The 13,618-nt window shown below is 35.0% G+C and overlaps 1 protein-coding gene across 1 annotated transcript in view; it reads right to left on the bottom strand.

The window, feature by feature from the left end:
• LOC136027290 (serine/threonine-protein phosphatase 6 regulatory ankyrin repeat subunit A-like) overlaps positions 1 to 13,618 on the bottom strand; it is a 117,799-nt gene that overhangs the window by 34,749 nt on the left and 69,432 nt on the right. The window contains exons 11-12 of the mRNA XM_065704388.1: positions 11,187 to 11,295; positions 9,192 to 9,354 (exon numbers count right to left, since the gene is read on the bottom strand). Coding sequence (XP_065560460.1) covers positions 9,192 to 9,354; positions 11,187 to 11,295 — 272 coding nt within the window. The remainder of the gene's footprint in view (positions 1 to 9,191; positions 9,355 to 11,186; positions 11,296 to 13,618) is intronic.

Genomic DNA, 13,618 nt, shown 5'->3' on the forward strand with positions numbered 1-13,618 from the left:
AAAGAAATAATCAAAAACATACGAACAAAATGATAACCCCCACAACACAAAACCGACTATTAAAACGTTTGTTTTACCTTCATGGCCGGTTGATGCCTTATGGGATCAAGACAAATGAATGGCCCTACCGGTAAACCAGAGATCCCCCACCTCAAATGACTAGTCTTAATTGATATTCTAATCTATCTTTATCTGTCCATATTTTTTCTTTAACTGTAACACTCTAATCCAAGAAAATAAAAAATAAAATATTTCCCTTACCTTCAGGAGTTCCTTCAATTACAAAACAAACAACTGAAATGACACGGGTAAAACCCAAAAGATGTTTGTGCGTCTAAATGGGTATTCATTCAAAAGAACTCGATGTCCGCTATCTGATGGTATAATTTACGATTCAATTTCTTATAACTAGATAGCACTTTTGCTGCAGCAAAGAGTGTGATTCCAATTGTAGTCCCACGCCATGAAAGGGTTAAGTTTAAAGCTGATCGGACTAAAACGCAACTAAATTTCTATAAAAGGGTTGGCGGTGGAAGATGGGGGAAAGATATTCAAGGAGCCTCAACTTTCTATCGCAATTTATGGATTCCACCATATTGTCTTCATCTACTGTAAGAATAACTTTAGCGGATTATTGCAGCTTTTTTATGCCATTAAGCAAAAACAAGCTTCCCATTCAAAGAGTGGTAAAGTATTATTAAAGCCTAAAACAAGCAGAAACAAAGTCGTGTAACAAGTTAAACTTAAAGTGGCATTTGTGGTCTATTGAAACCCATGTGTATTTCTAACAGTGTGTTTTTTGTGCGTCAAAACATCAGAGGCAACGCCTTAGCGTTGCCTATAGTAAAGGTCATACGGCTCCAATGTTTTATTATTATTGATTGTTTTCCTAAAGCCATCAGAATTTTTATCCTCGATTGGAAATCGGAAGTTGTAGTGCCCTTTTTAAGACTCAAAAGTGATCGGAGGGCAACTAGCCCCCCCCCATCGTCTTTTCTTCCCAAAACCATCCGATAAAAATTTGAGATTATAATTTTGTTAAGAATAGTTCCAACATCAGATAATAGAAACTCCTGGGTCGACACAACCCCCCGGGACCCTGGGATAGGCGTTGTAAGTTTTGTCCTTGGGGCGTAGAAAGTTTTTATGGAAGAAGTGGCCCTTTAAGTCTCGGAGAGGACTCAAATGATTAGAAACTGAAAGTTCTAATTCCCATTTTAAGAGTCAAAAGTGATCTGGCGCAAACAACCCCCCCCCCCCACCAATCCTCTTGTTCCCAAATGCGTCCAATCGAATTTTTTATATAGCCATTTTGTTCAAAATAGGCCATAGATTATATAACAAAGACTCCAGGGATAACACAGCCCATCAGAACCTAAGGGCAAGTGTTGTAAATTATACCCCGGGGGCGTATAAGGTATTTGTGGAAGGAATGGTAGCATAAACTTCGGAGGGGGCCTATTCAATTGTAAATCGGAATTTTTAGTGCCCTTTTTAAGAGTCAAAAGTGATCGGAGGGCAACAAGCCCCCCCTAAGGCCCCTTTTCCCCCAAATGCATCTGATAAAAATTCTGAGACAGCCATTTTGTCCAAAATAGTTTAAAGATCCAATAACAAAAGTCAGGAGTAAACACAACTCCCCCAGAGCCCCGGAGAAGTATTGTAAGTTATGCCGGAGGGCAGATAAGGTTTTATGTAAGGGGTGGTCGCATAAACAGGTGGCTCAATAAGAGGTGGCTCATCTGAATGGATATTGAAATTTCTATTTACCTTTTTAAGAGTCATCAAAAGTGATTGTCGGGCATATACCCCCCCTCTTTTTACCAAACGCACCCGTTCAAAATTTTGAGATAGCCATTTTGTTCAAAATAGTTTAAAGATAAAATAACAAAGACTCTGGGTTTGACACAAACCCCCTTGAGCCAGTGGGCAAGTGTTATAAGCTATGCATCAGGGGCGTATTAAGTTTTTACGGGAAAATGTGGTTGTATAACTTCGGAGGGGACCAAAATGACTAGAAATTGAAAGTCCTAGTTCCTAGGAAATTGGAAGTTCTAGTGCACTTTTTATGACTTAAAGGTGATCGGAGGGCAACTAACCCCCCCCCCCCGCACTTTTTTCCCCAAACCCAAGTCGACACAACTTCAGAGCCAGGGGGCAGGTGCTGTAAGTTATGCCCTGGGGCCTATATGGTTCTTATAGAAGGAATGTTCATATAAACTTCAGAGAGGACTCCGTTGATTGAAAATTAAAAGTTCTAGCTCAGAGATCGGAGGGCAACGAGCCCCCCAAAACCCTTTTTCCCCAAACACATCTGATGAAAATTTTGAGATAGCAATTTTGTTAAAAATATTTCAAACATCAGATAATAATTACTCCAGGGTCAACACAACCCCCCAGGGCCCGTAAGCAGGTGTTGTGGGTTATGCCCTGGGAGTATCTATTGTTCTTGTAGAAGGGATGCTTGTATAAACTCCAGAGAGGGCTCAATTTGATTGAAAATTGAAAGTTCTAGTTCACTTTTAAAGAGTCAAAAGAGATAGAAAGATTATAAATAGTTGTAACATCAGATAATAAAAAAAAACTCCTGGATCGACAAATACCCCCAGAGCCCGGGGGCAAGTGTTTTAAGTTATAACCCGGGGGCATATAAGGCTTTTATGTAAGGATAAGTCACACAAACTTCAGAGGTGGCTCATTTGATTGAAAATTGAAGGTTCTGGTTACCTTTTTATGAGTCAAAAGGGATCAGAGGGTATCTATCCCCCCAAACACTCTCTTTTCCCTTAATGCATCCAATCGAAATTTTGAGATTGCCAGTTTGTTTAAAATAGTCTAAAGATCAGACAAAAAAAAAACTTCGGGATAAAAAAACTTCGGGGTAAAAAAACTTCGGGCACCCCCCCCCCCCTTGCGACCCTCTGTTCCACAAGTGTGTCCGATCGTAATTTTTACATAGCAATTTTGTTCAAAAAAGACCAAAGGTTATATAACAAAGACTCCTGGGATAATATAGTCCACCAGAAACTGGGGCAAGTGTTGCAAATTATACCCCGGGGGCATATAATGCTTTTTATGGAAGGGATGGTAGCATAAACTTCGGAGGGGGCTCATTCGATTGTAAATCAGAATTTCTAGTGGCCCTTTTAAGAATAAAAAGTTATCGTAAGGTAACTAGCCCCCCTCCCCCCCCAAGGCCCCTTTCCCCCCAAATGAATCTGATCAAAATTTTGAAATAGCCATTTGTTCAAAATAGTTTAAAGATTAAATAGCAAAAACTCAACAAAAGCCCCCAGAGCCTGGGGGAAGTGTTATAAGTTATGCCCCGGGGGCAGAAAAGCTTTTATGTAAGGGATGGTCGTATAAACATCAGAGGTGGATCATTTGATTGGGAAGTGGAGTTTCTATTTACTTTTTTAAGAGCCGTCAAAAATGAACCCCCCCCCTCTTACCTTCTTTTCCAAAAATGCATCCGACCAAAATTTTGAGATAGCCATTTTGTTTGAAATAGTCCAAAGATCAAACGACAAAAATTCGGGACAACATACCCCCCCCCCCCTCTAAACTCGAAGAAAGGGTTGTAACTTATGTGCTGGGGGCATACAAGCAGAAAAGTGGTCGTATAAACTTCGGAGGGGACTGAAGTGATTTAAAATTGAAAGTTCTAGTTCCCTTTTTAAGATTCAAGTGATCCGATAGCAACAAAACTCCCCCAACCAAATTCAAAGCCATAAGGCTAAAAATTTTTCCCCAGAGGGGCTTCATATGGGAGGGATAGTCGTATAAGCTCCGAAGGGCCTCGTTTGATTGGAAATCGGAAGTTATAGCGCCCTTTTTAGGAGTTAAAAGTGATCAGAGGGCAATTAGCACCCACGTCCATTTTCCCCAAATGCATTCGACAAATTTTTTATCTAAATTCAAGGGTAAGATAAGAAAAACTCTGGGGTGGACAAAACACCCCAGAGCCCAGTGGCAAGTGTTTTAAATCATGCCCCCGGGAATATAAGATTTCTATGTAAAGGGTGATCGTATAAAGTACAGAGGTTGCTCATTTGATTTGAATCATCTTTTTAAGAGTCAAAAGTGATCGGAGGGCATCTAACCCCCACCCCCTCCCCCTTTCCCCTACACCCTCTTTTCCCTAAATACATCCAATGGTTTTGAGATAGCCATTTTCTTTGAAATAGTCCAACAATCAGATAACAAAGCTTTGAATTCGGCCCTGGGCGAAACAAAAACTTGAGTTGGTGAGCTTTCAGCAATTAATATCATTATATATCAAATATTCAGTGTAACTTTATTAGTTCTTGCCAAAACTGTTAATTTATTTTTGACAATTTATTTAAAATTATTTTGAAATAGAGAATTTTGAAAACTTGTAACTCGTGGCAATCAAAACAAACAAAAATCAATTAAGAAAATAACTTTCCGAAAAAGAAGTTTTCAAAAGAAAAGTAAAGGCCATATTAAACTTAATATCAGAAGAAATAGACACCTGGAATAACTCAAACTGAAAAGACCAGAAATTACTATAAAAGAATAAATGAAACCCAAAACAAATAGAAATTAAATAAGCAATCATAGCAAAAAACATACAGCAGGTACTAATACAAATGGACAAATAAATCTTAAAACGATTAAAGCTTAAGTTGAATATGCAAATCAAGCTTAAAACGAACAAATATATTTTGTTACTGAAGTATAAATGAAACCCAAACGAACAGAAGTTAAATAAACAATCATAGCAAACATATGCAATAGGTACTAATATAAATGAGTAAATAAATCTTAAATTGAGTGAAACCTAACTGAATATGCAAATCAAGCTTGAAGCGAACAAAAATCTCAAAAAACAAGAGTTTGGATTTTACATAATTCTCTAACTGTAAAAGTCTAAAATCTACCGCATCAGTGGCATTTACTTAAAACGAATTATGTTACAAATATTGTCTTTTTTACTTATTACAAAATTGAAAATAAACACAAAAATTACATTAAAATTAAATTTTGAACTGATGAACTCTCAGCAATTAAAATAATTATATATCTAATACTCATTTTAATTTTATTAGTTCTTTCCAAGACTACTAAAAAAAATATAGCTTCACTATAAACAAGAGTTTGGATGCTGCCTTCTTCCCTAACTGTAAAAGTGTAAACCCTACTGCGTTATTGGTGCTTCACTGTAAACGAATTAAGTTACAAATATTTTCTTTTCCAGTTATTGCAGCATTGAAAATGAAAATAAAAGTGAACTGAAATAAAACCTTCAACTGATGGCCTTTCGATAATTAATAGCATTATGCATCAAACTTTCAGTTTGATTTTATTTGTACTTTCCATGACTGTTCAAAACACACATAGTTTTCAGTAAAGCGCCAATGATGCAGTAGGTTTTAGACTTTTAGAGTGAGAGAAGGAGGCACAATCCAAACTCTTGCTTGTAGAGATTTCTGTTCGTTTTAAGCTGGATCTGCATATTCAATTTGTTTCACTCGCTTTAAGTTTATTTACTTGTTTATATTCGTAGCTATTGTATGTTTGTTTGTTCTGATAATTTATTTGATTTCTGTTTGTTTTGCGTTTCATTTATACCTCAATAGCAAGATATTTTTGTACGTTTTAAGCTTGATTTGCATATTCAACTCAAGCTTTATTTGCTTTAAGATTTATTTATTCATTTATATTAGTACATGTTGTATGTTTTTTTGCTATGGTTGTTTATTTAATTTCTGTTCGTTTTGGGTTTCATTTATTCTTTAACAGTAATTTCTGGTCTTTTTGAGTTTGAGCTATTGTAGGTTTCTATTTCTTCTGACCTTAGGTTCAACATGACCTTTACTTTTCTTTCGAAAGCTTCTTTTTCGGAAAGTTTTCTTTTACTTAATACACAAAAGTGTAATCGACATAACAGGACTTGCAAAGTTAGTCGGTACAGCATATTATTTATAACACTCTAAATCACAAGTTTGTGAATTCAGGCCCGAAGAAAAGATTTTCTGGTCTTTTTGAGTTTGAGTTATTGTAAGTTTCTATTTCTTCTGATCTTAGGTTTAACATGACCTTTACTTTTCTTTCGAAAACTTCTTTTTCGGAAAGTTTTCTTTTACTTAATGCACAAAAGGTGTAATCCATATAACAGGGCATGCTAAGTTAGCAAGTACAGCATATTATTTATAGCACTCTAAATCACAAGTTTGTGAATTCAGGCCCGAAGAAAAGGTTTTCTCCAACAACGTTGAAAATATATTCTTTTTCGGATAAAATTTGCATTTGTGGCGAAAAATCGATAATAACCTAAAATGTCCGCGTATATGGATAAATAATTCAATTAAAGGCGGGGGCGAGGGGGGAATTTTTCGCTATGTGCTTCCACTAGACTCTGGTCTTTTTGAGTTTGAGTTATTGTAAGTTTCTATTTCTTCTGATCTTAGGTTCAACATGACCTTTACTTTTCTTTCGAAAACTTCTTTTTCGGAAAGTTTTCTTTTACTTAATGCACAAAAGGTGTAATCCATATAACAGGACATGCTAAGTTAGTAAGTACAGCATATTATTTATAGCACTCTAAATCACAAGTTTGTGAATTCAGGCCCGAAGAAAAGGTTTTCTCCAACAATGTTGAAAATATATTCTTTTTCGGATAAAATTTGCATTTGTGGCGAAAAATCGATAATAGCCTAAAATGTCCGCGTATATGGATAAATAATTCAATTAAAGGCGGGGGCGAGGGGGAATTTTTCGCTATGTGCTTCCACTAGACTCTGGTCTTTTTGAGTTTGAGTTATTGTAAGTTTCTATTTCTTCTGATCTTAGGTTTAACATGACCTTTACTTTTCTTTCGAAAACTTCTTTTTCGGAAAGTTTCCTTTTACTTAATGCACAAAAGGTGTAATCCATATAACAGGACATGCTAAGTTAGTAAGTACAGCATATTATTTATAGCACTCTAAATCACAAGTTTGTGAATTCAAACCCGAAGAAAAGGTTTTCTTCAACAATGTTGAAAACATATTCTTTTTCGGATAAAATTTGCATTTGTGGCGAAAAATCGATAATAGCCTAAAATGTCCGCGTATATGGATAAATAATTCAATTAAAGGCGGGGGAGAGGGGGAATTTTTCGCTATGTGCTTCCACTAGTGGTTTTAGGTTTCATAATTTGGAGGAGGGCAAGGTATACTACAGGAGTGTGAAAATATATGACAAAAGGAATTTAATTCTCAGATATCCTTTTATAGTATACCCGACACATAAGTGATTAGTGCTCTGTATGAGAATAACACTTCTGCGGTTAACGTAGGAAATGAGGTTAGCAGCTGGTTACGTATTAAATAAGGAGTTGAGCACGGTTGTGTCTATCCCCCTTTATATGGATCATTTTGATGGACTTTGTCTTAAGCAGAGCGAGAAAGGCAATGGGAGAGCACCGAATGAAATGGGGAGGAAAAACTCTCCTTGACTTAGATTATGCTGATGATTTAATCATTCTAAATGAAAGTGTGAGCAAAATGAATGCACTTTCAGAGGTTCTGCGAGTTCAGGGTGCTAGAATAGGTTTGAAAATTAATGTTTAGAAGACTAAGTCGCTAAGGCTAGGAATCAGAGAAGATGAAAAGTGGGTAACGAAAAGATACATCAGGTGGACAGCTTCACTTACCTTGGTAGCATTATTACTAAAGACGGTAGGAGCAGTGAAGATGTTAGAAGTAGCCAAGAGACATGGTGTTTTTTTTAACAATTAAAAAAAAGTTTGAAAGAATAGGAAGATAAGTCTTCAAACCAAGATTAGAATAGTGGAAGCTACAGTGATGACAGTGGTCAAATATGGTTCTGAAGCATGGCTGCTCCAAAAAGCGGATGAAGATTTGCTAAATGTTTTCCAGAGAAATCATTTAAGGATCGTTCTGGGCACCCAGCTGACTGACAGTATTTCAAACAGTAGGCTGAACGAAAAGTGAGGTTCAATCCCACTTTCTAGGGCTATAATGAGAGAAAGGTTGAGATGGTTAGCGCACGTTCTGCGGATGAAGGATGACAGATTGCCGAAGATTGTCCATTACAGCCAAATGTCTAGGGCAAAACGGAAAGCAGGTCGTCCGTGGTCGGTGTGGGAAGATGTTATAAAGAAAGATTTAAGGGATATAGGAACTTCCCGGGAAGGTTTAAAGAGGGAGCTTTTTAACAGATTGGGAGGGAGGAGAAGCGTGCGTTGCTGTGTTGACCCCAGGCGGCTTGGTACTGCGGTGAGTTGTTAGTAGTAGTAGCAACAGTATATCTTATTAAGAGACATTCCAAAAAATGATTTTTGAAATGCTGAAATAATGACGATGTACTTTCCAAATAAATTTATCCGATTATTCATTATCAGCAGTAAACCCTGTAGTATTTTACGTTAAGAGGGGCTAATTTTTATCCGATCATCACGAAAGAGTACACGTTACGGTTCTATCTTCTTTATGCCAGCCTTCCGACAAGTTCTTTGGCAAGTATATACAAAAAGAAAGAATTACAGCAACTTGTAGCACTTTTTAATTTTTCACTACTATAATGATAAAAGGAAAACTGTTTTAATACATTTTGTTTCAAGTAAAAGGTAAAGACACACTAGCCTTTAGCGGGTATAAAGGGTTTATGTCCATTTTATTCGTTGTGACTTATGTTTGTGTTAAGTTCTACTCGACTATTTGTTTTGTTTTCTATACATTTTTTAATTCGTATATTCCGCTTTTATCACAGTTTCAGCTTTTCATATATAGTAATTACTGTTCATTTCCAGTTTGACCATTATATGTTTTTATTATCTTCTATTTCTGGCTAGTATATACAAAAAGAAAGGATTACCAGATTTTGTAGCATTTTTTTGATTTTTCACTGCTATAATGGATAAAAGGAAAACTGTCTAAATAAATTTTGTTTAAAGTAAAAAGTAAAGACAATCTAGCCTTTAGTGGGTATAAATGGTTTGATGTCCACTTTGATTCGTCGTTACTTATGTTTGTGTTAAATTCGACTGGACAGTTTTAATTTCTTAACGTTTTTTATTCACAATTTCAGTTTTTCGTTCACAGTAATTACTGTACATTTCAAGTTTGACGATTATATGACTTGTTTTCTGTTCCTTTTAGTATCGTTTGTTACACAAAGGCTAGGAAAGACAGGCAGGTTTTGCAACAAAACATCCAGTTTACCTTTCATTGGCATCACGGACGTCAGCATTCTCTCCAGAGGCCATGAGAATCATATTCAAAATATCAGCTCTTCCTAAAAAAGCCGTGATATGTAAGGCACTTCGTTTGCCATTTGTAACTTGAGCTGACCTTCGCAATAGTTCACTCACACATTCGCTATAGCCTGAAAAATAATTAATAAAAGATGAATAAGTGCCCTCTACTACTCCCAAATAACGGTTTTTTGGAAAATAAATTCAGCTAAATAGTAGAAATTCTGAAAAGAAAAATTCTACGAATTTTGTTTTATTAGTAAAATCATTTATAATAAAAAACGGAATGGCAATATTCATTATAAGAGCCAAAACTTCCAAGAAGATCAAAACTACGAGACGACTTAATTCAAAACGATTCCCTAACTCCTTTATACACTTCAGGGAGAACAGGAAAAGGAAACACAAATGAACCAAACAGTCTACTCCTGCGTTTAATCGGAAAAATTGCACTTCAGTACCCTTCAGCATTTACTTGACCAAATTAGGTTCTAAGAAGGTTTGCTTTGACACTAAAACCTACAGAAAAAAAAAAGAAAAACTAGAAGAGATTTATCTACTCTTTAAAATCCTGTTATGACAATGATTGGATACCTTCTACAAACCTGTCATCGAAATCCAAAGTAAAGAATGAAATTATACTTTGTAATTCAAAGAGACACTAGATATTGCGACTTCCATTTAAATGAGCCTAAAAATCTCTTTATGTTGTTCCGGCGTCCCGCTAGCAGTGAGAAAAAAAGACAAAGAATGAAAAAAAAAAAAAAAAAAAACGGACATATCAGTGCTACCTATAAAAAAAATAAGTGATTTTCTTTGATGTTCAAAGTGAGGCGGTTTCCTGTATAAGGTCTTTGGCAATGACGATACCAATTCTGTGCTTTTCGATCCGACGCCATTTCAAGCGTTTTCGGGCTATTTTTCGAAGTTCTATAAATCTGTTTTCAGAATAACATTTTACCATTAAGAACACTAGAAATAATAGTTAATATTTCTAAATCAGCTAAAAATGACAATTATTTCGATAGAATTTTTTTTTAACGCGTTTTTACATTTTTGGTTACTATGGGCCGCGGTTCATTTTTTACTAGATTGCCCCTACTGGGGAAACAATGATGATGATGCCTCAGACGCAATTCGCTTTTTTTTTAACCATGAGAATGGACAGAGGCTATATAAAAACAAAAATAAAAACACAAAAAGAAACCAAACTAAAAAAACAGAAGTCTGACGTCATGACTTCAAGTGTACAAGGTTCAAAGATCCGAGCTGTCACTCATAGCGAGTGAAGCAAACGGTGGAAGACGACAAAAGTTAGGGATGTCGGCTATTTTGCTCTTGTTAAAAAGACACAACTATTTTCAACAAAAGACAGTTTAGCATGTGCACGTTTACGCTCTGAAAACGTCAAGGTTATGTCTGTCCAGCCCTTAGATAATGCAGCAAAATGTCAAACTGTCCAAACTAACTTCTTTCAAATGCAATTAGCACAAACATAGCCATTGGTTTGAGTAGAAAAAGACAGAAGTTTACACTTTAAAAGAATCATGTGTTTCTTTTAAGCATTACATAACAGGAGATCTTCCCACAAACAATTTTTTTTAATGTTAGCTTCCGTTTCAGCTTATAATGAATTTAACAGCGAAACTTTGGCATAGTAAAACTGCTTAAACGCAATATTATTATTATTATTTAAGAATTAACGACGCTTCTTGACTACTAAGGTCCCTGCGTCGGCCCTGCAGTGCATTCCTGCAGCGTGATTTGATCTCTGGGTCCCGTATTACCAAGCTAAGGTCAAATCCACTGCGCCACCACAGGACAAAAATTATTTGCCGAAACCCGGGATCGAATCAGGGACCCTTAAAGTAAGGACGAAATATGATTTAAATCTGACGGGTAACTTCCAAAGTGTGTGAGTAATCACAATTGTCTAAATGTAGGGTAAGTTTGTTCTTTTTACCTTCAGTACAAGCCAGTTCAAGTGGACTTCTTCCCAAAGGGTCTAAGACATCTATCTTCTGGAGGTATTTAATTACAGAGATTAATGCATGATGATAACCTTTGACTGCCTAAAAGATAAGGATAAAGAAAGAAAAGCTATAGCTAGTAGAAGAATAAGAAGACAATTTAAGCTTAATTTATAACCAAGATTTCAAATGAATATCGAAACATAAAGAGATACAAGCATTATATATTCTTAGCTTATTATCAGCTTATAGCAACGTTTATCCCCCACCTACTATTTTTGAAAAGGCAGGGGAAGGTGTCATTGTAATCATTAAAAACATGTAATCAACGTATGTGCTACAAGTTTGTTTTTCGCTATTTCGTTATATCACCTATGGTGATAACAAAAACCCTTTTACGGTTAATAAGACAACTAATCAAAAGATACCATATAAAATATACATACATATATATATATATATATATATATATATATATATATATATATATATATATATATATATATATATATATATATATATATATATATATATATATATATATATATATATATATATATATATGCTTGGACCTCTGTGCTTGGACCACTTTTGTTTCTAATCTACATTAATGATCTTGTTGATGGTCTTCATCCCCATGTTCACCCTGTTCTTTTTGCTGATGACAGTAACTTTTTCATTGCTGCGGTGGACCTGCCATCTGCCACTTCTATAGCTCAAGGTCTTCTTGATAAAGTAAAGGATTGGTGCTGGTCAAATGGTATGGCTCTTAACAGCCGAAAGACTGCCATTGTCAACTTTAGAACTCCTTACCGTATGAGAGACGTACAGGAGCCAATCACCCTGACTTTTGGGAATGATATTATACCACAAGCTACTATGGTGAAATTTCTTGGTGTGTATCTTGACTGTTTTCTTTCTTTTAAACCGCATATAACTCCTTCCTTAATCCTCCGCCAGTCTTCAATGTTGCACCGGATTAACTCATTTCTTCCTGCTGATATTATGGTTTCTCTTTAATATGCTTTTATTTATCCTTACCTTTCTTATTGCTGCTCTGTCTGTGGCAATACTAATAAATCTCTTCTCTACTCACTTCAAAGAGCCCAGAATAGGGCAATGAAGGCTACTTTTCTTCTCCCTCGGCTTTACCCTTCCTCTGATCTTTATAATGATACTGGAATAGCTCCGCTGGATCATATTATAGGTAAAAGTACTCTTTATTTAGCGCATTCTGCTTTTTTAGGTACTCTCCCACCGACCCTGCAGCAGTTTTTCTCACGGACAGGCTCAGGTAGACACTTTTCTTCTTTACGTAATTCTTTTCGACGATTTAGTATACCAAAACGATCCTCTACAGCAGCTCAGAGGTCTCCAGTATTTCAGTCAATACTATTATGGAACTCCATCCCTTCAGACGTCCCTCTTTTTCTTTCTGCAAATGCATTATTTCGTCGGGTCTTTTCAGTTCAATAATTTTTGTCTCTCTTTTTAATTCTATCCCAATTTGTATGTTACTTCTCTTCTTTTAAAATCATTTTCAGCTTTATGTTAAATCTCCTTCTAAATCTTCTATCTGTTAAATGTCCTTGTCTTGTTCCAGTGTTTTTTTTTCTTTTTTTTTTGTTTTTTTTGTATATATTTTATAAAAGTGTTTTATTCTTGTTCTCTGTGGTCCATTACAAGCAAAGCCTCTTGGGCCTATTAATTGATTTACTTATGTAATAGTTTTTTCTTTTAGTATTAATAAATTGATATAATATATATCTATATATATAAAAATAAGTTGTCTGTCTGTGGATGTGTGGATGGATGTGTGGATGGATGTGTCAGGTGACGTCACCTGAAATAACTGGATTAGGTGACGTCAAAACTGAAAAAACTAAAAAAAGGCAAAAACTACAAAAAAAAACTAAAAACTAATAAAAAAAATAAAAAAGCTAAAAAACTAAAAAAACTATAAAGGTAAAAACCAATAAAAAACTAAAAAAAAAACTGAAAAAACTAAAAAAAGGCAAAAACTACAAAAAAAAACTAAAAACTAATAAAAAAAGTAAAAAAGCTAAAAAACTAAAAAAACTAAAAAAACTAAAAAAAGGTAAAAAACTAAAAAAAATAAAAAATAAAAAAAAACTAAAAAAAAGGAAAAAACTGAAAAATAAGCTAAAATAAAGGTAAAAACCAATAAAAAACTAAAAAAAAAAAGGAAAAAACTAATAAATGACGACACTCAAAGAGAAAGCGACCAGGACAAAAAACTAAAAAAAAGGCAAAAACTACAAAAAAACTAAAAACTAATAAAAAAAATAAAAAAGCTAAAAAACTAAAAAAAGGTAAAAAACTAAAAAAACTAAAAACTAAAAAAAAACTAAAAAAGGTAAAAACTAAAAGAACTAAAAAAGAAAAAAATAAGCGACCAGGACAA

The sequence above is a fragment of the Artemia franciscana genome, chromosome 5, assembly GCF_032884065.1.
Source record: "Artemia franciscana chromosome 5, ASM3288406v1, whole genome shotgun sequence".
NCBI classification, from domain to species: Eukaryota; Metazoa; Arthropoda; class Branchiopoda; order Anostraca; family Artemiidae; genus Artemia; species Artemia franciscana.